We start from the raw sequence: 21,447 nt of genomic DNA, 5'->3' as shown, positions 1-21,447 counted from the left end.
CAGGGGGGGGGGTCCTGCCCCAAGTCTTTCATTTGGGGGCTCTCCCGGGATTTGACGACCACCCCTCACCTGCAGAGTCGAAGGGGTAAGAAAGGGGTACCCCAAAAACTGTCTGGTCTGTGTCTTGAGTCCTTTGTTTGACTTTGTGTGTGCGCTTTCGGTTTTGCAGCTGTTTGGCACCTCGTGAGAGTGGCTGGACAGTGGTCGGTAGACGTGCCCGGAGGACCACAGGCTGAAATCCTGGGGGACGCCCCAGGAACTGAGGAGAACCAGGGACGCCTGGTTGTCTCCTGCTGTAAGGGCGCTGATCGAGTCCAGTTGTTTGATCAAAAATTACGGGAAACGCGCCCGTCTGATTCTGTTGTAGGCTTGTGAGGGACCAAGTGTGGTAGGTAGGTCCTTGTATCTGTAATATTTCTATTATTCCTGTTATTTATGTTTCTGACATATCTACTGACGATGAGACAGACTGTGACAACCCCTCTGAGTTTGACTCTAGATCATTGGACTGAAGTGAAGAGAAGAGGTCGTGACCTGTCAGTAGAGGTTAAAAAAGGCCCATGGCAGACTTTCTGCTCCTCGGAGTGGCCCACTTTTAACGTCGGCTGGCCCTCAGGAGGAACCTTTGACTTATCTCTTATTTTTGCTATCAAAGAGATTGTTTTTCAGAGAGGACCAGGAGCCCATCCGGATCAACAACCTTACATCATAGTCTGGCAGGACCTGGTGCAGAATCCGCCCCCCTGCGTTCGGCCGTGGACTGCCACATCCAGGCCCCCGTCTAATCCTCAGGTGCTTGCTGTCCAATCTTCTGGTTCCAGAAAAGGGGGCGACAGCTCGGACCCTCCTAAGAAGATCTACCCGGAAATTCAGACTGATCATCTTCTCCTCGACCCTCCGCCCTCTCCTCCCCCATACCCTCCCGCCTTGGCTCCTGTCGGGGGGCAGGGAGGACCAGCATCGCCAGATCCGGCGATTGCCCCCTCTGCACCCCCGGGGGAACCTTCACTGGGGCCCGCACAAGGTACCAGGAGTCACCGCCGGGGAGGAATGTCTCCTGACACTACTGTTGCCCTGCCCCTGAGGGCATATGGCCCCCCACCGGTGGCAACAAATGAGGGACCACCTCCTCTCCAGCCCCTCCAGTACTGGCCATTTTCTTCCGCAGACCTGTATAACTGGAAAACTAATCACCCCCCTTTTTCAGAAGACCCCCAACGCCTGACTGGGCTGGTAGAGTCCCTGATGTTCTCTCATCAGCCCACATGGGATGACTGCCAGCAGCTCATACAGACTCTCTTCACTACTGAAGAGAGGGAGAGGATTTTACTAGAAGCTAGGAAGAATGTACTCGGGGCGGACGGGCGTCCTACCCAGCTCCCCAACATCATCGAGGCTGCCTTTCCCCTCTCCAGACCTGACTGGGACTTCAACACGGCAGAAGGTAGGGAGTGACTGACAGTCTATCACCAGGCTCTAGTGGCTGGCCTCCGTGGGGCGGCAAGATGCCCCACTAATTTGGCTAAGGTAAGAGAAGTAATACAGGGGGCCACAGAACCCCCCTCAGTGTTTCTTGAGCGCCTAATGGAAGCTTTTAGGTGCTACACCCCATTTGACCCTGCCTCTGAAGGACAGAGGGCTTCCATGGCTATGACTTTCATAGGGCAGTCAGCTGTAGACATTAAAAGAAAGCTGCAGAGAATTGAAGGATTGCAGGACTATACCTTGCAGGATTTAGTTAAGGAAGCTGAGAAAGTATACCATAAAAGAGAAACTGAGGAAGAAAAAGAGCAGAGAAAGGAGAAAGAGAGAGAGGAAAGGGAAAATAAGAGAGACCGAAGACAGGAGAAAAACTTAACACGGATTTTGGCCACAGTAGTAGGGGATAAGAGCCAGGAACAGACCCAAGGTAGAACTAAGAAGTCAGGTAGCCTGGGCAACCGCATCCCGTTAGATAAGGATCAATGTGCCTACTGTAAGGAGAAGGGGCACTGGGCCAGGGAATGTCCTAAAAAAAGGAAGAAAGTACTGGCCTTACAGAAAGAAGAAGATTAGCGGGGATGGGGCTCGGAACCCTTCCCCGAGCCTAGGGTAATACTTAAGGTGGAGGAGAAGCCAGTTGAGTTCCTAGTAGACACTGGAGCTCAACACTCAGTCCTACTCGAACCATCAGGACCCGTCTCCAAGAAAAAATCCTGGGTTGTAGGGGCCACAGGGCATCAGCAGTACTCATGGACTACCCGAAGATCAGTAGATCTGGGAGTGGGACGGGTAACCCACTCATTCTTAATTATCCCTGAGTGCCCTACGCCCCTCCTTGGGAGAGATTTACTCACCAAAATGGAAGCCCAGATCACTTTCACTCCTGATGGCCCAGAGGTAACCCAGAATAAGAGAGTAACAGCCCTGACCATGCGTTTGGAGGATGAACATAGACTCTTTGAAAAGCAACGGGAGAAAGGGACTAGTCTCATACATGACTGGCTACAAAAATATCCTGGGGCATGGGCCGAAACTGCCGGAATGGGACTGGCCGCAGAAAGGCCGCCTATAGTCATAGAACTCAAAGCTACTTCCACTCCTGTGGCAGTGCGCCAGTATCCTATGACTAGGGAAGCTCGGGAAGGGATTAGGCCTCACATTCAGCGTCTCCTACAGCTGGGCATACTAGTAAAGTGCCAGTCACCATGGAACACCCCCTTATTACCCATCAAGAAACCCGGCACAGGAGACTATCGCCCTGTGCAGGACTTAAGAGAAGTAAACAAGCGGGCGCAAGACATCCACCCCACCGTGCCTAACCCTTATAATCTGTTAAGCTCTCTCCCTCCGGACCATATCTGGTACACTGTCCTGGATTTGAAGGATGCCTTCTTCTGCCTCCGACTACACTCCTCTAGCCAGAACATCTTCGCATTTGAATGGAGAGACCCAGACTCTGGAATGACGGGGCAATTGACATGGACCCGGCTTCCACAGGGGTCCAAGAACTCCCCAACCATCTTTGATGAAGCCCTCCACCAAGACCTAGCTCACTTTCGCGCCAGCCACCCTCAGGTAACGCTCCTACAATATGTAGATGACTTACTACTAGCTGGAACGACAAAGGAAGAGTGCCATCGGGGCACAGAACTGTTACTGAAAGAGCTAGCCCGCTTAGGATATCGAGCCTCCGCCAAGAAAGCCCAGATCTGCCAGAAAGAGGTAACGTACCTGGGTTACACCCTAAGAGGAGGGCAGAGATGGTTAACAGAAGCCAGGAAGCATACTGTGACTCAGATTCCAGTTCCCCGCTCGCCCCGCCAGGTGCGAGAATTCTTAGGGACTGCGGGGTTCTGCCGCTTATGGATACTGGGGTTTGCTACTCTGGCAGCCCCCCTCTACCCTTTGACCAAGGAAAGCACTCCCATCGAGTGGGGTGCCAGCCAACAGCGGGCCTTTGACAACATTAAAAAGGCATTATTATCAGCCCCGGCCCTGGCTCTACCAGATGTAACAAAGCCCTTTGTCCTATACGTAGATGAGAAGAGAGGAGTGGCCCGAGGGGTGCTGATGCAGCCTTTAGGGCCATGAAAAAGACCGGTAGCATACCTCTCCAAGAAATTGGACCCCGTCGCTGGTGGTTGGCCAGCCTGTCTGAGGTCTGTGGCGGCAGTGGCAGTATTGGTAAAAGATGCAGACAAATTGACTATGGGGCAGAAGTTGACAGTCATTGCCCCCCATGCCTTAGAAAGCATCATCAGACAGCCCCCTGACCAGTGGCTGTCCAATGCCCGCATGACACACTACCAGAGTCTCCTATTAAATGGAGACAGAGTCCAGTTTGGCCCGCCTGTCATACTCAACCCAGCTACCCTACTACCTGATACCTCTGTCCGGAAGGATGTATTACACACATGCCGAGAAATACTGGCTGAGGAGACTGGAACTCGGAGAGACCTCTGTGATCAGCCCCTGCCGGATGCCCAATTGACCTGGTTCACTGATGGGAGCAGCTCCATAATAGAAGGTAAAAGGGTGGCCGGGGCGGCGGTGGTGGATGATAAGCAGACCATCTGGGCAAGTAGTCTGCCTGAAGGAACATCGGCCCAGAAGGCCGAGTTGGTCGCCTTGACCCAGGCCTTACGTTTGGCAGAAGGAAAAAAAGTTAACATATACACCGATAGCAGGTATGCTTTTGCTACAGCCCATATCCATGGGGCCATTTACAGACAGCAAGGACTGTTGACTTCAGCAGGAAAAGAAATTAAACACAGGGAAAAAATCCTAAGTCTACTGGAGGCTGTTCACCTCCCTAAGAGAGGTGGCCATAATCCACTGCCCTGGACGTCAGAAAGGGGGGGTCCAGAGTTGCCGAGGGAAACCAAAGAGCTGACCGAGAAGCTAAGCTAGTGGCTCAAGGGCTCAACATCCTACCGCTATATGAAAACACTTTAAGGCCTAGCCTTAAAGAAATAGCACCCCCCCTTATCAAAAACTTTAAATATTCGGAGCGGGATCTCGAGAGGATGGACAGATTAGGCCTCCACCTAGAATCCCAGAGGGGATCCGAGAAACCCCGGAAGGGAAAAACATCCTCCCTGAGGAGGAGGCAATCACCTTTCTCAGGCAACTTCATAAATTAACCCATCTGGGCCCCAAGCATCTGAAAACCATTGTTCAGTCCTCTCCATACTATATTATAGAATTAAGTAAGCTCGTTGATGCAGCTGTAAAAGAGTGCAGACCTTGCCAATTAGTAAACACCCAGCCTAGCACACTACCTCAGGGAAAGCGACTCCGAGGGGATCGCCCTGGAAGCTACTGGGAAACAGATTTTACTGAGATTAAGCCAGCTAAGTACGGATACAAGTACTTGCTAGTGTTCATAGACACTTTCTCAGGATGGGTCGAAGCTTTTCCTACAAAGAGGGAGACTGCTCAAGTTGTGGCCAAAATAATATTAGAAGAGATTTTTCCAAGATTTGGGCTACCCAAAGTAATCAGATCCAACAACGGTCCCGCTTTCGTTGCCCAGGTTAGTCAGGGTTTGGCCAAAATCCTGGGGCTTGAATGGAAATTACATTGTGCTTATCGGCCCCAGAGCTCAGGGCAGGTAGAGAGGATGAATAGAACCCTAAAAGAAGCCATGACTAAATTATCCTTAGAGACTGGCATTACTGACTGGACAGTCCTCCTTCCCTTTGCCCTGTTCCGTGTGCGCAACACCCCTAGTACTCTCAAGCTGACCCCCTTTGAAATCCTATATGGAGCTCACCCCCCCGCTCGTTGCCATGCAGCACCTCCCTTCCCCAGAATCTTACTCCTCTCAATCTCTATACACCAGATTAAAAGCCCTTGAAACTGTGCAAAAGGAGGTGTGGAGCCGGCTGATCGATGCCTACAAGCCCGGAGATCTGCAAATACCTCACCAGTTCCAGGTTGGAGATTCGGTATACATCCGGCGCCACCGGACAGCCAACCTTGAACCGTGGTGGAAAGGACCATACCTAGTACTGCTCACAACCCCAACCACAGTAAAAGTTGATGGCATCGCAGCCTGGATCCATGCGTCTCATGTCAAACCAGCACCGCCGCCAGACTCCGGGTGGAAAGTGGAAAAGACGGACAACCCCCTCAAGCTCCGCATCCACCGCAGTAGCCCTGCTCCTGCTGATACAACTCCCGGTGATAAGTAGCTCTGGTCCCAATCCCCATGCCCCCCAGAGGTTAACCTGGCAGGTTCTCTCTCAGACTGGTGCTGTAGTATGGAGTACTACAAAAGAGGACCCTCCTTGGACCTGGTGGCCGTCCCTCACCCCAGGAATTTGCGCCTTAATAGCAGGGCTAGATAATTGGGATACCCCCGATGAGACCTTTAAAGAGGTTCCATCGAGCCTTGATCACCATTTAGCAAAGCGCTCACTTACCCAAGGCTCCACATCCCAAGGCCAGTACGTTGCAGACGCCCCTGGCTGTGGCAACTCACCCGCCCAGTGCCGGATGCGACAAACGGAGTTCTATATCTGTCCCCGGGATGGGAGAACGAGAAGCCAGGCCAACAGATGCGGGGGGATAGAAAGTTTCTATTGTAAGCAATGGGAATGTGAAATGACTGGGCAGGCCTCCTGGTACCCCATTTCCTCTTGGGACTTAATACTCGTACCTTTGGGCCCTGCATTTTCAACCGTATAGTCACCTTCATCCAGGAGAAAGTAAGTACTATACAAGTGTTAATGCTCAGACAGCATTACCAGTCTCTCCGCCGGGACGATAGCCATGAGAATGAATACATAGAGCCAGAAGTTCCATGATTAGAACTTCCCAAAAAACAAATGGGGGAGTGAAGGAAAGTACTACCAAATCCAAAAAGGGGGGGGGACCAGATATGTAGCAGCACCCCTCGTCCCCTACCATAAGAATGTGACCTTTTGTAACTGTCCTAGGAAATAGCCCCGAGCTGAAGCAGATAACCGGTAACTGGTTCTGAAAGAAAAAAGCTAAGCAAATGTTTAACTGCTGATCTTGTCTTAAGACAGATGAGTAATGAACCAGAGTTCTTCTTATCTGGAAAAGCCCCTATATCTGCTACCCCTCCCTAAAGCCCCTGCTATGTCTGCTACTCCTCCCTACTTTTTGCCTTTATAAGCTTGTAAAACCTGCTGTTCAGGGCTTGACTCCTCGGCTCCTAAAAGAGTTGTGAGTCAAGCCCCAGCATGCTGGAATAAAATCCTCTTGCTATTTGCATCAAGCGCCATCTCTTGCGGTTGATTGGGGTCGTCAGAGCTCAGGGCAGAGTGGGGGGTCCTGCCCCAAGTCTTTCATTGGTATGTGTATACCATGGAATGCTTTCAGCCATTAAAAAATATGGAGACTTTACAACCTAGATGGAAGCGGGACACATTATTCTTAGTAAAGTATCACAAGAATAGAAACAAGAATCCTATGTACTCGATTCTGATACGAGGACAATTAATGACACTATAGGTGGTGGTGGGAAGGGGAGAATAGGGAGAGGTTAGGAGGCAGGGGGCTGGGGGTCACAGTGTATGACATGCCTTTGTGTCTTGGGGGGTCAAGACACAACTAGAAGAGGAACTTTACCTAACAAATGCAATCAATGTAACCTGGTTCAAAAAACTAAAAAAAAATAAAAATTAAAAATAAATAAATAGGTTACCCACCCTATAAAATACTATTATCACAGGACCCCCTCCCATTTTAAGAAATTTACCAAGGGGCGGCACCTGTGGCTCAGAGAGTAGGGCGCCAGCCCCATATGCCAAGGGTGGCGGGTTCAAACCCAGCCCTGGCCAAACTGCAACACAAAAAAAAATAGCTGGGCGTTGTGGCGGGCGCCTGTAGTCCCAGCTGCTCAGGAGGCTGAGGCAAGAGAATCGCATAAGCCCAAGAGTTAGAGGTTGCTGTGAGCCGTGTGACACCACGGCACTCTACCGAGGGTGGTACAGTGGAACTCTGTCTCTACAAAAAAAAAAAAAAAAGAAGAAATTTACCAGGGACCCTGAGAGAACTGCAAGAAACAATTATTAACTTACCAACCAACTAATGTCACTAGGAAAAATAAGAGGCAAAAAAAGATTTCAGAATGGATGAATGATAGATATCCTGTTAGTTTATCACCCCCAGTCCATTCCCCCTGTACAGGTAACCATGTGTGGATAAATGATTGGAGCCTGGCTTGATGTCTATAGCTCAAGAGGCTAAGGTGCCAGCCACATACACCAGAGCTGGCAGATTTGAATCTGGCCCGGGCCTGCCATGACAACTGCACCAAAAGAAAAATAGGCGGTGCTGTGGTGGGCACCTGTAGTCTCAACTACTCAGGAGGCAGAGGCAAGAGAATCACTTAAGCCCAGGAGTTGGAGGTTGCTGTGAGCTGTGACGCCACAGGATTCTACCCAGAGTGACAGCTCCAGGCTCTGTCTAAAAAAAAAAATAATAAGATTGGAGCCTGAGCCTGCTGAAACCATAGTGAAAAGCCCCCTACTTGGTGATCCTGTCCACACCAACAGTGAACGTGAATGGCATCCCTGCCTGGATGCATCACTTACGAGTGAAACCAACCAGCAATGGGGAATGGATGGTCCAGTAACACCCAGTGCATCCTCACCATCTTACCCTCCCTGCCTCAGTCACATAGCAGGATCTGACTGGTCTACTCACGGTAGAAGCTTGAGGATGAGCAGCAGCCGTGTGGGACAGATTACTGAATCTTTGCTTTAGACTTTTTCACCTTCCTTCTTTAATCTTAGGTGTAAGACATGATGAAGGTTAAGGTTGTAAAAAATACATCTGAAAGGTAACCCAAACTAGACAAACTGTCAAAATTGTTTTATTGGTTTACTCTTATTATGAATGTACAGAAAAACCTGAAGTACTTGCATATATAGTAACACCCAATATCAAATATGCGTGCCCCCGAAGTGGGCCAGCTGTTTGCTATAATCCTTCTAAACTCCCAGAGCAAACTGAATTTGCCATGTAGTATACTGATCTCCCTAGAAAGACAATAACTCAAGTCATAACAGAAGGAATACCTAAACAAATAAAAAAATCATTAATAATAATTTTGCAACATATATAGATATGTTGCAAATATCTAAATATTTAATATTAATATTTAAATATTTTCTATAATAACTAGAAGTTTTCCATGTAGAAATACTATACATTTCTGAAGCATTATTTCTATGTATTTCATATTTTGTGTTGTCATGTTAACTTTAATTCTCTAATTGTTAATGGTATACAATGGATATTTGTATATTGAACTTAAAAAATAATAGAATAATGGTCAATATTAAAAAAATAAATAAATAAAACTAGTCAGCCACAGGGGGAAAAAGTATATATGTATTGAAATATCTTACTGTACTCCATAAATATATATATTTATGTGTTAAAAATAATAATAAAAGGAAAAAAGAGAAAAAAATATAATATTTTGAGCTTCAAGGGAATGTGACTATGATACGTGAGTCACAAAAGCAGACAGCTATTAATCTTTGTTTCTCTGATTATAGATTAAACTTTTTCCTTACCTGCATCATTCTGTAAAATGTTATAAATAACTAAAGGGTTCCATGGGAGAACCCGCCCCTCCTAATGGATCATTATAGTTTAAGTTCCCCTTACATTTCTCAAAGACATTGTAATTATTACATTGTCTAAAATGATGTCAAATACACTCTTTCAAATTGTAAAAGAAGTGAAAATAAGCTGTATAGAAAATAAACTGTGGCTAATTAAATTGTCATAATTCGTTAACCAGCTTTGCAAAAGAGAAATGTTATAATCTTATGGCATTTCTTCATTTTCTGCCTGTATAAGTAATGTTAGTCTTTAAATTCAGAGCACTGACCTCATGTTTCTGGAGTCTCTTTTTCTGGATGGCTAGTCTGAGCTTTTCACTTGATTAAACCCTTTAAAAGTAGATTCTGATCCTTTTGATTATTTCAGGTTGGCAATAGCCTTTGTTGTGTTGAGGTATGTTCCTTTAATACCCAGTCTGAGAGAGTTTACTATGAAGGGATATTGAATTTTATTGAATGCTTTTTCCTGGTCAGTGTTCATTAAAACGATCCTGTGATTTTTTTGTCTTTCATTGTGCTGATGTGAGGTATTCCAATTATTGATTCATGTACATCAAACTGTCCTTGGATCCCTGGCATGAATTCCATTTGATTGTGGTGAATGATCTTTTTAATATGTTGTTTAGTTTGGTTTGCTATTATTTTGTTGAGGATTTTTTGCTCTTATGTTCAGTTCAAATGGCTTTATCAAAACGAAAACAAAGAGTAACATGCTGGTGAGGATTTGGAGAAAGGAATGGAATGCATGTATATCATTGGTGGGACTATAAATTAATATGGCCACTATGAAAAACAATGTTAAGTTTCCTCAAAAAAATAAAAATAGAAAGAGGACTACCATATGATTCAGTAATCCCACTTCAAAGCAATTTTGGAACTCTTTCTAGAATGGCTATCAGAACTGTCCTTGAACAAAGTCTGACAATTAAGTTTGTTCATCCTAGAAAAAGTGCTTTCCAGGGGGACTGGGCGCTGCATCAGTGCTTGTCTTCCCAAGGGAAGTACTTCAAAGATGACCACAGTGATATTCAGAAATGAGGTATGTAGCACTTTGTCTAGGATGAACTCACAAACTTAATTGTGCGACCTCGTATCAGCATTTCCACGGTTACTGCAGCACGGTTCATAATATAATAATATAGAATCATTCTAAATGTCCATCAGTGGATGAAAAGTAAAGAAAATGTGATACATATATACAATGGGATATTATTCAGTCATAAAAAGAAGGAAATTCTGTCCACTTGCAGCAACACAGATAGAACTGGAGGGCATTATAGGCAGGCACAAAATGACAAATATTGCACATTCTCATTCACATATGGGAGCTAAAAGAATTGATTTCATGTCAGTAGAGAGCAGAGTTATGGTTACTACAGTCTAGGGAAGGATAAAGAGGATTTAGCTAATGGGGATAAGTATACAGTTGGATAGAAGGAATAAAATCTAGTGTTCAGTAACACAATAGGGATACTGTAGTTAGTGATAATTTATAATATATTTCAAATTAATTAAAGGAGTGGATTTAGAATGTTCCTAACACCAAAAAATGACAAATGTTTGAAGTCACTATCTCAGTTACTATGATTTGATAATTACACATTGTATACCCGTATCAAAATATCATATGTGCCCCATATTCATCTACAACTATGTATCCACAGTAATTTAAAATAAAAAATTAATATAAAATAAAAAATTGAAATAAAAAAAGAATGAACTAGAATGGGTTTAAATTCTGTTCCTGTGTGTCCAGGTATGTCATGACCTAGGAAAGAGTTTCAAAATCTCTGTCTTTTCTTTCTCATTTATAAAATGGGAACAATGTAAGTGTTTTCTTGTAGGATAATTGTGAGTAACTTTAAAATAGTGAACGTATTTAAATTGTGCTTAGCCAAAAGTAATGTTAGCTATTACTTTTTACAGTACTTTTTTTTTTTTTTGTAGAGACAGAGTCTCACTGTACCGCCCTCGGGTAGAGTGCCGTGGCGTCACACGGCTCACAGCAACCTCTAACTCTTGGGCTTACGCGATTCTCTTGCCTCAGCCTCCCGAGCAGCTGGGACTACAGGCGCCCGCCACAACACCCGGCTATTTTTTTGTTGCAGTTTGGCCGGGGCTGGGTTTGAACCCGCCACCCTCGGCATATGGGGCCGGCGCCATACTCACTGAGCCACAGGCGCCGCCCAAGTTATCTGATTTCACACAAAAAATTACAATTTTAAAAAAGGGAGGGGGGAGATTCCTATCTTCTAAAAGACAGTAAATATTTATTACCCTTAAGGTTGTCAGTGACAGCTGTGACAGGTGAATGCAAATCTTTTCTTTTGATGGAATAAATATACCAATATTGTAATACATATCGATAACTGGTTATTTCAGCAGCAACACTTTTCCACAGGAAAAGGGAAATAAACTAACTTTCTGTTGTACTTTAAATAATGTGAATGATACAAGAACCCCTCCTATGGTCAGCTTTAAGCAGGGACTGGAAAACAGCACGAAGAGAAGGAGGAGGGCTACTTTAGAGACCTGTACAGCCCTTGTGGTTGGCTGTTGCTAGGTGAGGGGTGGGGATGGTACTGCCCCTGGGGATTGGGTGGGGAAAAAATTCACTGGCACAAATAAAGGGCCACAGTTAAGGTTTAAAGAAACATCAGTATAAACTAGCAAGTTTGAAGGACCCAACCAGGGTTTGCCAGCAGATTTTGAGGGTAGTACATACACAGAGGCAGCCCCAGCCTTCCAAACAACGAGGACAACTGCAACAAAAGTAGCCAGGTGTTGTGGTGGGCACCTGTAGTCCCAGGTACTTGGGAGGCTGAGGCAAGAGAATCGCTTAAGCCCAAGAGTTTGAGGTTGCTGTGAGCTATGACACCATAGCACTCTATAAAGGATGACATAGTGAGACTATGTCTCAAAAAAAAAAACCCAACCCAGCCGAGCAGCAACCCGTGTGGGGCCTCTTCCATTGTGTTGGAAGCTTACCTCTTTTCCTCTAATAAACTGTGGTTCTATTGCTTCCACTTGCCTCTGGTGGGTGAATTCATTCTTCCATTCTCGAGACCAAGAACCTGGCCGGTATTGGACTGTTTTACGGTCCTCGTGATGTTATGGAAGTACAGCAGAACAGTGGAGTCACGCAGAACCCACCAGCACCGCCCACAGACTGACAGGGTTTCCCTCAAGTGTCCTCCAGAACACTACCTCTGCTAGTTGTGTCAGGAAAAAAAAGGATTTGTAATAAAACAAATCTCAGAGGTACTATATTCACATTAATTTTCATGTATTAAAGTACCTAAGATGTTTTCTAGCAAAAAATAAACCAATTTTAAGTCAACATTTTCACATTTTTTCTATTATAATAACTTTCTGTTGACACTGTACCTACAAACACTTTGAGAAGCCAGTGTTCCATGAAACGCATTTTGGAAATGTTGGTTTGGCCTTTTAGATAATCTCAAATTATCCCAATTAGAAGGAAAAATCCATACAATAGCCAATTAAAGATAATTTGTAAAAAGGAACATAAAGCTAGGATATATATTTTTTTGTAACTGCACAGACATATAAGTAGCCTTTTAAATTCCAATTCATGATAAATACTTCCATACTTAAATTCCAGACTTTAAATTCAATAAAATTGCCATAATTACATATAATTTTATTTAAAGTCAATATTCTGGGCTAGGGCTAGCATTTAGGGCAGACCAATTATAAACAAGAAAAAGTAGTTTATTCCAGAGCAAGCATATACATGTAATTAGAGAAACAGCTGGGATATAAACAAGCAAAAGATCAATATAGATAAGAAAATTGTCCTCACATAACTCCTTTCTTTCTTTTTCTTTCATTTTTTTTAGACAAAGTCTCAGTCTGTGGCCCTGGGTAGAATGTCGTGGCATCATGGCTCATGGCAACCTCTAATTCTTGGGCTCAAGTGATCCTCCTCGCCCTTACTCAGGCTGGTCTTGATCTTCTGAGCTCAAGCAATCCACCCACTTTGACCTCCCTGAGTGCTAGGATTACGGCGTAAACCCCTGAGCCCAGCCCCCACATAATTTTTAATTATGGTTCTGAATAATGATGCAACCTGGGCCTCATTGCTACTTACTCTCATAGTTTGTAAGATTTCTCTAAAAACAAGGCTGCTAAGATTCTGCATATTTCACAGTTAGCTATATAGTCATGTATTATCCTATAATTACAGCAGTCATTAATTTATTAAGAATTGGACATACCTATATGCATTTCTGTCTGTAATCTCTTAATACCAAAATATAATACAAGGTTTTTAATGCTTCGATATTGATTGAAGTTGGACAAGGTTAATTTTTTTTTTTTTTTTTAAAGACAGAGTCTCATTTTATCACCCTTGGTAGAGTGCTGTGGCATCACAGCTTACAGCAACCTCTAACTTCTGGGATTAGGTGATTCTTTTGCCTCAGCCTCCCAAGTAGCTGGGACTATAGGCACCCACCACAACGCCAATTTTTTTTGTTGCAATTTGGCCAGGGCTGGGTTTGAACCAGTCACCCTCGGTATAGGGGGCTGGCACCCTACCCACTGAGCCACAGGCACTGCCCAAAGTAATCTTTTTTTTTTTCAGTTTTTTTTAGCTGGCCCAGCTTTGAACCTGCCACCTCCAGTATACTGGGCTGGCACCCTACTCCTTGAGCCACAGGTGCCACTCTAAAGAGAAGGCCTTTTAAAAGAAATACATTTGCTTAACTTTACAGCATTTATTCTACTGAATGTAGGTATCATGAGTTTAAGTTTAAGATGACTGCTAATGGTAGACTAGTGGTAAAGACTACTAATTGTTGTATATTCTTGCTCAAGACATCAACTTCCCACTAAATGATTGTCCTCTCAATCTACAATGTGAGTTGTTGCTGATGAATAAATAGCTGCCCTTTCCGAGATTTCATTACCTAACCTGTTTCATCTGGGTGAAGAGATATCATTAGTTTTGACTAAAAGAATGTGAGATATGGTGCCATGTGTCACTTCCAGGCCAAGTGTCTCTCTTTCACTAGGGTCACCATGAGACCCTGTCAGGCAACTTTTCACCTAGTAAACTGTGTGTGATCATCAGACATGCATGGTGCTTTCCAGTGTTTGCTGTCTCTAATTGTGCGTTGATCATTACGTGTGTTAAAAGATAATTTTTAGGAAAAAGTAAAATGATGATTCTTATAAAGATATAAAATTGAACAAATGGTAAAGATTTTATTCTATTCATTCAATGAGGGAACCATGCAGATATTATAATCAGTTCAAAGGAAAAGTCAAAAAAGCACTAATTCACATGCAGTAGAGAAAATGCTGAAACAGGCTGGGCCCAGTGGCTCAGATGTGTACCCCCAGCACTCTGAGACCAAGGCAGGAGGATCACTTGAGCTCTACACGTTGGAGACCAGCCTGAGCAAGGGCGAGACCCCATCTCTACTAAAAATAGAAAAATTAGGCAGGCATTGTGGCAGGGGCCTATTGTCCCAGCTAGTTGGAAGGCGGAGGCAGGAGGATCTCTTGAACCCAGGAGTTTGAAGTTGCTGTGAGCTAGGGTGAGGCCAGGGAACAATAGTCTGAGCTACAGAGTAAAACTTTGCCACACACACGCAAAAGCTGAAATGAATTGAAAATTGTGACAGAGCAAGAAAGACCTTGGTTGGGTCCTTTGGGAGGCAAGAAAGAAGGCTGATAAAGACAACTAAATGTCTAACAGATACAACAGAATTTACATGTTTATGGAAATTTACATGTAAATCAAGCAGGGAGGAGAGATTGGGTGAAAACCTACCTAGAGGGGGCAGTGAACGCTCTCTGGTAATAGGTACCCTTATAACCCAGACTCAAGCATAACAAAAGAGATCCATGTAACCAAAAACATTTTTACCCCCATAATATTTTGAAATTGAAAAAAGACAATAAGAGTTTAGAATCAGATAAACTATAAAGATGTTTTACATACAGTTGATTACAGTTTTCCCCTTAAACACAAATTAGTTCCAAATTAGTGAAAGGAGATGAACTAGAGGCCAATTCTTTTGTTTTTTTTTTGCAGTTTTTGGCCAGGGCTGGGTTTGCACCCGCCACCTCCAGCATATGGAGGCCACAAGTGCCGTCCAGAAGTCAATTTTTTTGTTTAATGCTTTTACTTAAGCCAAGTGACAACAGCTTATACTAATACATATTTTTAAAATTTATTTTAACTTGCGCTGTGTGATGCCACAGCATTCTACCAAGGGCCATAAAGTAAAACCCTGTCTCTACAAAAAAAAAAAAAAAATTTGTGGGAACAAGTAGGTAGAATTTCATATACTGCCAAAGGGATTCATAAGAAGAAAAAGGTTAAGAACTTCTGCTCTAGGAGAAAATAATTGGAAAGCCACATTAGTAATGTGAGTTGATTTTTATTCCCTTTGTTTAACATGGTATTAACATAAAGGGATATATTTAGATGAAAATTAACCAATTTGCGACCAAAATTGAAAATGAATAGTGTCCAGAGAGTTAGGATCTTTTAGGATTGGGGGAACAAAAAAACTACTGCTGGGCGGTGCCTGTGGCTCAAAGGAGTAGGGCAGCAGCCCCATATACCAGAGGTGGCAGGTTCAAAACCAGCCCTGGCCAAAAACCGCAAAAAAAAAAAAAAAAAAAAAAAACTACTGCTGCAGACATTCAACACTTATGATTGAAAAAGTTTGAGTAGGGCGGCGCCTGTGGCTCAGTCCGTAAGGCGCCGGCCCCATATACCGAGGGTGGCGGGTTCAAACCCGGCCCCGGCCAAACTGCAACCAAAAAAAAAAAAAAAATAGCCAGGTGTTGTGGCGGACGCCTGTAGTCCCAGCTACTCAGGAGGCTGAGGCAAGAGAATCACTTGGGCCCAGGAGTTGGAGGTTGCTGTGAGCTGTGTGAGGCCACAGCACTCTACTGAGGGCCATAAAGTGAGACTCTGTCTCTACAAAAAAAAAAAAAGAAAAAGTTTGAGTAGGCTGGGTGTGGTGGCTCCCGCCTGTAATCCTAGCACTCTTGGAGGCAAAGATTGGTGGAGTGCTTGAGCTAAGGAGTTCGAGACCAGCCCGAGTAAGAGTGGGATACTGTCTCTAAAAATAGCCAGGTGTATGGGGGAGGGGTGCCTGTAAGTCCCAGCTACTTGGGAGGCTAGGCAAGAGGATCTCTTGAGCCCAAGAGTTTGAGGTTGCTGTGAGCTATGATGCCAAAGCACTCTCCCAGTCTTAAAAAAAAAAAGAAAGAAAAAGAAAAAGCTTGAGCAATGGAGGCTCATTAAAGATAGGGATTTGCCATTTAAGTATATTGTTTCAGACTGCTTCAAAGTAACAACTATCAAGTCAAAAGAAAGAAGCATTGGGGTGGCGCCTGTGGCTCAGTGAGCGGGGCGCCGGCCCCATATGCCGAGGGTGGCGGGTTCAAAGCCGGCCCCGGCCAAACTGCAACAAAAAAATAGCTGGGCGTTGTGGCGGGCGCCTGTGGTCCCAGCTACTCGGGAGGCTGAGGCAGGAGAATCGCCTAAGCCCGGGAGTTGGAGGTTGCTGTGAGCTGTGTGACGCCACAGCACTCCACCGAGTGCAGTAAAGTGAAACTCTGTCTCTACTAAAAAAAAAAAAAAGAAAGAAGCATTTGATAAGGAAAAATAAACTGTTCTGAGAACTACTGTCAAAGAAAGAAATTTTGATATGGTTTTGGTACCTGGAACTATAAATAAATTGGTAAGAAGCCTGAGAAGTTTAGGGATGCCACATTGCCAAAGAAACCAGTAGCGTGCCTTTGCCTCGCTGAGCTTTCTAGCTATCACGGGGCTCTCAGACTTGCATGAACGAGAAAATAATGGCAAAAGAAATACACTTCCAAGAAGGAACAGAGGGGCAGATGTCCCCAAATCTACTTCAGATGTGACCTTCAAGATAAAGGACAGGATAGGACATCTCAGAAGGTAGTTCTGGGCTGTGGAGACTGTGGCCACAGAGCCCATAGAATACATGAGTTCTTGCAGAAGGCAGAATTAAAGTCTAATTAAGAAATTTCTCTCCTACCTGCTTAAAGGAACGCACAGGGCCTGCCCATCAGGTTTTCATCATTATTGTGGAATGGTGACTGCTGCCCTTTTCAGAATGTAGCTTTCGTAGCTTTTTTTGTCCCTGCTCCACGCTGTGTTTTTGATGTTGTCAGAGTGGGGGGTGAAGTGGTCAGATGACTTTCCTTTCATTTCATCTGTATTTGGAGCACGAGAAGTGGCATCCACGCTGAGGGAGACAAGCACTCATCACCTAGGGATCTCGGACTCTTTGCTGGATGTAGTAGCTGTGTGAAACTTTTGGTTGTCTCCCTCAAAAAGCAGAAGATTGTATTTTGTTTAGGAGAAGAAGAGAGCTGGATGTCTATTTGAGGTCAACGAAGGCAGAGTATAGCAGAGACAGCTGGCTGTCAATCACAAATTCATAGTGCCCTTATGATGGGGTGGTCAGTGCTGGTGAGCAGCTTTCCAGCCAGAGACAGTGTTTCCCAGCTTGTATTGCATCCACCTGGGGCCATTTGACTATTTCTCATGAATGGAATAACGGAGAACATGTTGTGTATCATGCTGAGCAGAGATCAAGACACATGTATGCTTACTCCACTCCTGATTTCCTATCAACTGAAGGCAGACTATCCCCAGGCCCGAGATAAGTGTGGGAAACACAAGAAAGAAGGAGTCTGGCATACACCTCCCCACCAAGAGAACGGAGGCCTTGGGTACCTCCCAAAAGTGCACCATTTCTGGAAATGATACATAGATTTATATTCTTACATTAAGCCACTGAAATTTGGAAGGTTTGTTAGCTGATAATACTACCCCAACTAATACATTACACCAAAGGAGATTCTTAGCAAGCAATTAAATATGAACCTAAAGATCAGAGGAGAGGGCAAGATGAGAGATGTAAAGGTAAGAGTTGACATTGAAAATGTTTACAAAGGCTTGCGACTAGCTAGCTATAACTTACAAAGAGTGCATGTTCAGACACAAAAACTACAATCAAGCTACAGCTTAGAGAACGCCAATATTAGATGTTACTAGAAAAGTTGAAATCATTAAAGATGCTGAGACTGCCTGCAAAGTAGAAAGCAAAAGATGAACTAAATAGAGTTGTGTCCTCCAAGCACAGGATAAATTATTTCAAGAAGCAGAGAGAGTGCCTAATAATCTCTAATACTGCTGAGAGCCCAATCAAGACCAGAATGAGTTGTCCGTTAAATTTAATAACTTTGAAAACTGAGAATTTGACAAAAACGACATCAGTAAATTTGATGGGAACAGAAGCCAGTTTGAATAGATTAAAAAATAAATGGGAAGGGAGAAAATGAAAAAGTTAAAGTAAGAAAGAACAGACAAATAGGATGGCGGGCAAAGGACATGGAACAAGGAAGGTGAAGTTGAAGTAGACCATGTGTGTGCCAAAGAGAATAAGAAGCCACTAGGTAGGGAGCAGTTGCTGCAGGAGGGACAGAAAGGGGAGACAGGGTCCTGAGCACTAGGCGGGGTTGGCCCTTTTGCAGGGAGCGGAACATGCTTTCCTTTGTGGCAGGAAGGAAGACCCATGCAGTATGAATATTTTATGTTGAGTATTTTTACAATAAAATGGGAGGCGTAGTCATCACTAAAGGGAGTGAAGAAAGGGGTATGAGAAGTTTGAGGAAGTTATGAAATAGTCATCTCAGAAAGAGTGAAAGTAAAACTTTAAGCAAATCATAAAAAAATTTCTGGCCACTTCTGAATACCAGTTTGGGGGCTTTAATTATAATATTTATATCATATTCAATCATTCAATCCCAAGTTATCTGAGTAGATATATTTCTTCTGTACTGATCTAGTGCAAAGGGAGTTAAGTTAACTGAATTCAACAAAGAATGGAATTTTTTTTCTCTAGTGCAGTGATTTTCAACTGGTGTTTCATGAGAGAATCTTAGGGGTGCCACAACATCTTTTAGAGAGAAGTAATGAAATTATTTTCAAAAGAAGTTGAAAGCACCATAAGTGTATGTGTGTGTGTGTGTGTATATATATTTTATTTTATGTAGTTTTTGATCAACAGAAGTTAAGTGTTCCACAGAAGTTTAACTACAGGTTCAGGTTTGCTGTGAGGTTAAAAAGGTTGAAAAACACTGCTCTAGTGTACATATAAGAGAGAGAAAGCAAGATATTTGGGGGGTGTTTATATAAAAGTGGTATGATGAGTCCCGGCCCAATGGCTCATGCCTGTAATCCCAGCACTCTGGGAGGCCAAGGCAGGTGGATTGCCTGACCTCACGAGTTCAAGAGCAGCCTGAGCCAGAGGGAGACCTCTGAGTATTGTGGCAGGCATCCGTAATCCCAGCTACTTGAGAGAATGAGGCAAGAGAATTCCTTGAGCCTAAAAGTTTGAGATTGCTGTGAGCTGTGAAGCCAAGGCACTCTGCCCAGAGCAACAGAGTGAGACTCTGTCTAAATAAATAAATACATAAATAAATAAATAAATAAATAAATAAATGTGATATAATGACCATGAATCCTTGAGTAAAGAGGAAATTGGAGAAAGGAGAGTAGTGACATTGAAAATGTAGGTTGTAATCCCACCAATCCCCCTCTTACAAGGGTATATGTGAAACTTAGTAAATGTGGAATGTAAATGTCTTAGCATAATAACTAAGAAAATGCCAGGAAGGCTATGTTAACCAGTGTGATGAAAATGTGTCAAACGGTCTATGAAACTAGTGTATGGTGCACTATGATCACATTAATGTACACAGCTATGATTTAATAAAAAAAAAAATTTCAAAAACAAACATAACATAACCACAAACAAACATAACCACTCTTAGCAAAAAATATAACATAACATAACCACAAACAAACATAACCACTCTTAGCAAAAAATATGTAATATTCTTCCTGAAACATTAAAAAGATACCAAGAAAAAAAAAAGAAAAGAAAATGTAGGTTGGTTGAGATCAAAGAATTGGGGCAGACTGGACTATTGTAGTGACTGAATTGGTAGAAGAGCTAAGTGAGCAGGTGGGAGTGTGTGGTGCTTGAAGGAGAAGCTTCTGTGATGCTGCGGTTACTGATAATAAAGTCTAGGGCAGAGAGGAACTATGGAAATGGTTGGAGAAGACAAGGAAGATGATGGAATCAAAGAACTAAGAGGCTAATACATTTATTCTGGGAAAGGATTTCAAGTCTCCTGTGAATGAAGGAGAATGATCCAGAAAATCATTCATAATAGAAAAGAGGAAACTGGGTGGGTGATTATATTAAAGGAGACAAGCTTTGATGAAGCCAAGGGCTTTGGGAATGGTAGCAGTAAGAAGAAAGTTCACAAACTCCCATATGTTTACCTTATGGCCCATCCACAAGAAAGAATGAGACAAGCTTTGCATTTTGAGTATTTCCTCCCATAAATGTGGGGTTCTGAACTAAACAAGGTGGGATAAAATTAGAATATTAAGGAAATAATTCTCCCAAAATTTCTTCCCTTGGTCTTTCCCCACAGATGTGTGGAGCACACCTTATCAAAAAGAGGTGCTACCACAGGAACAGAAAACAGGAATACTTTTGCATTACAAAATTTTTTTTTTGAGACAGACTCTCACTGTCGCCCTCCGTAGACTGCCGTGGCATCACAGCTCACAGCAACCTCAAACTCTTGGACTTAAGCAATTCTCTTGCCTCAGCTTCCCAAGTAGCTGGGACTACAGGCTCCCACCACAAAGCCCAGCTATTTTTCTGTTGCAGTTGTCATTGTTGCTTTTAGCTGTCCCAGGTTGGATTCGAATCCGCCAGCCTCAGTGTATGTGGCTGGTGCCCTAACCACTGACCTATGGGCACTGCCAATATTACAGTACATTTTAATATCTTATATGAGTAAATTACCTTAAAAGAAAAACTTTGATTTGAAGAAACTGAGCATCTCTCTGACCATCACTACCAAGACTTGGCAAATTGTATTGTAATGTAAGAATCTCATTCCTGCTTTAGGCTTGGTAAAGATTTTCATAAGCAGGGACTTTTATTTCTGGCAATAGAGTTTAAGTGGTCAGAGAAACCTCTCAGTATACATGTAGCATGTGCAAACTGCTGAACATATTTTTGAAACATTCTTGCTAGGGAAAAAGAGAGAGAAATCCCCATATAATAAAAATAGTAACAAAGCAAAAATCCACAGAGCCCATGAGAGTTAAAGCTGGAAACCTGGGATCTACCTACCAGTTCCCTTTCCTCCCTCCCTCCCTCCCTCTGATCCTTCCTTCTTGTCATTTCTTCTGAAACTTTTGAATTTTGCAGATTATATTTTTCTTATTTCTTTAACTAAG

General features: G+C 43.5%; 1 protein-coding gene across 1 annotated transcript in view; it reads left to right on the top strand.

Moving 5' to 3' along the window:
* Window positions 1-459: 459 nt before the first annotated feature.
* The window catches only part of LOC128590611 (uncharacterized), a 48,435-nt gene continuing 27,447 nt past the window's right edge, over window positions 460-21,447 (top strand). Inside the window, 1 exon segment of the mRNA XM_053597961.1 lies at window positions 460-2,502. Within this exon segment, the coding sequence (XP_053453936.1) occupies window positions 460-2,502 (2,043 nt within the window).

Source organism: Nycticebus coucang, chromosome 1 (assembly GCF_027406575.1).
Source record: "Nycticebus coucang isolate mNycCou1 chromosome 1, mNycCou1.pri, whole genome shotgun sequence".
NCBI lineage: Eukaryota > Metazoa > Chordata > Mammalia > Primates > Lorisidae > Nycticebus > Nycticebus coucang.
Note: the sequence above shows the minus strand (reverse complement) of the source record. Positions and strands in the feature narration are given on the sequence as shown.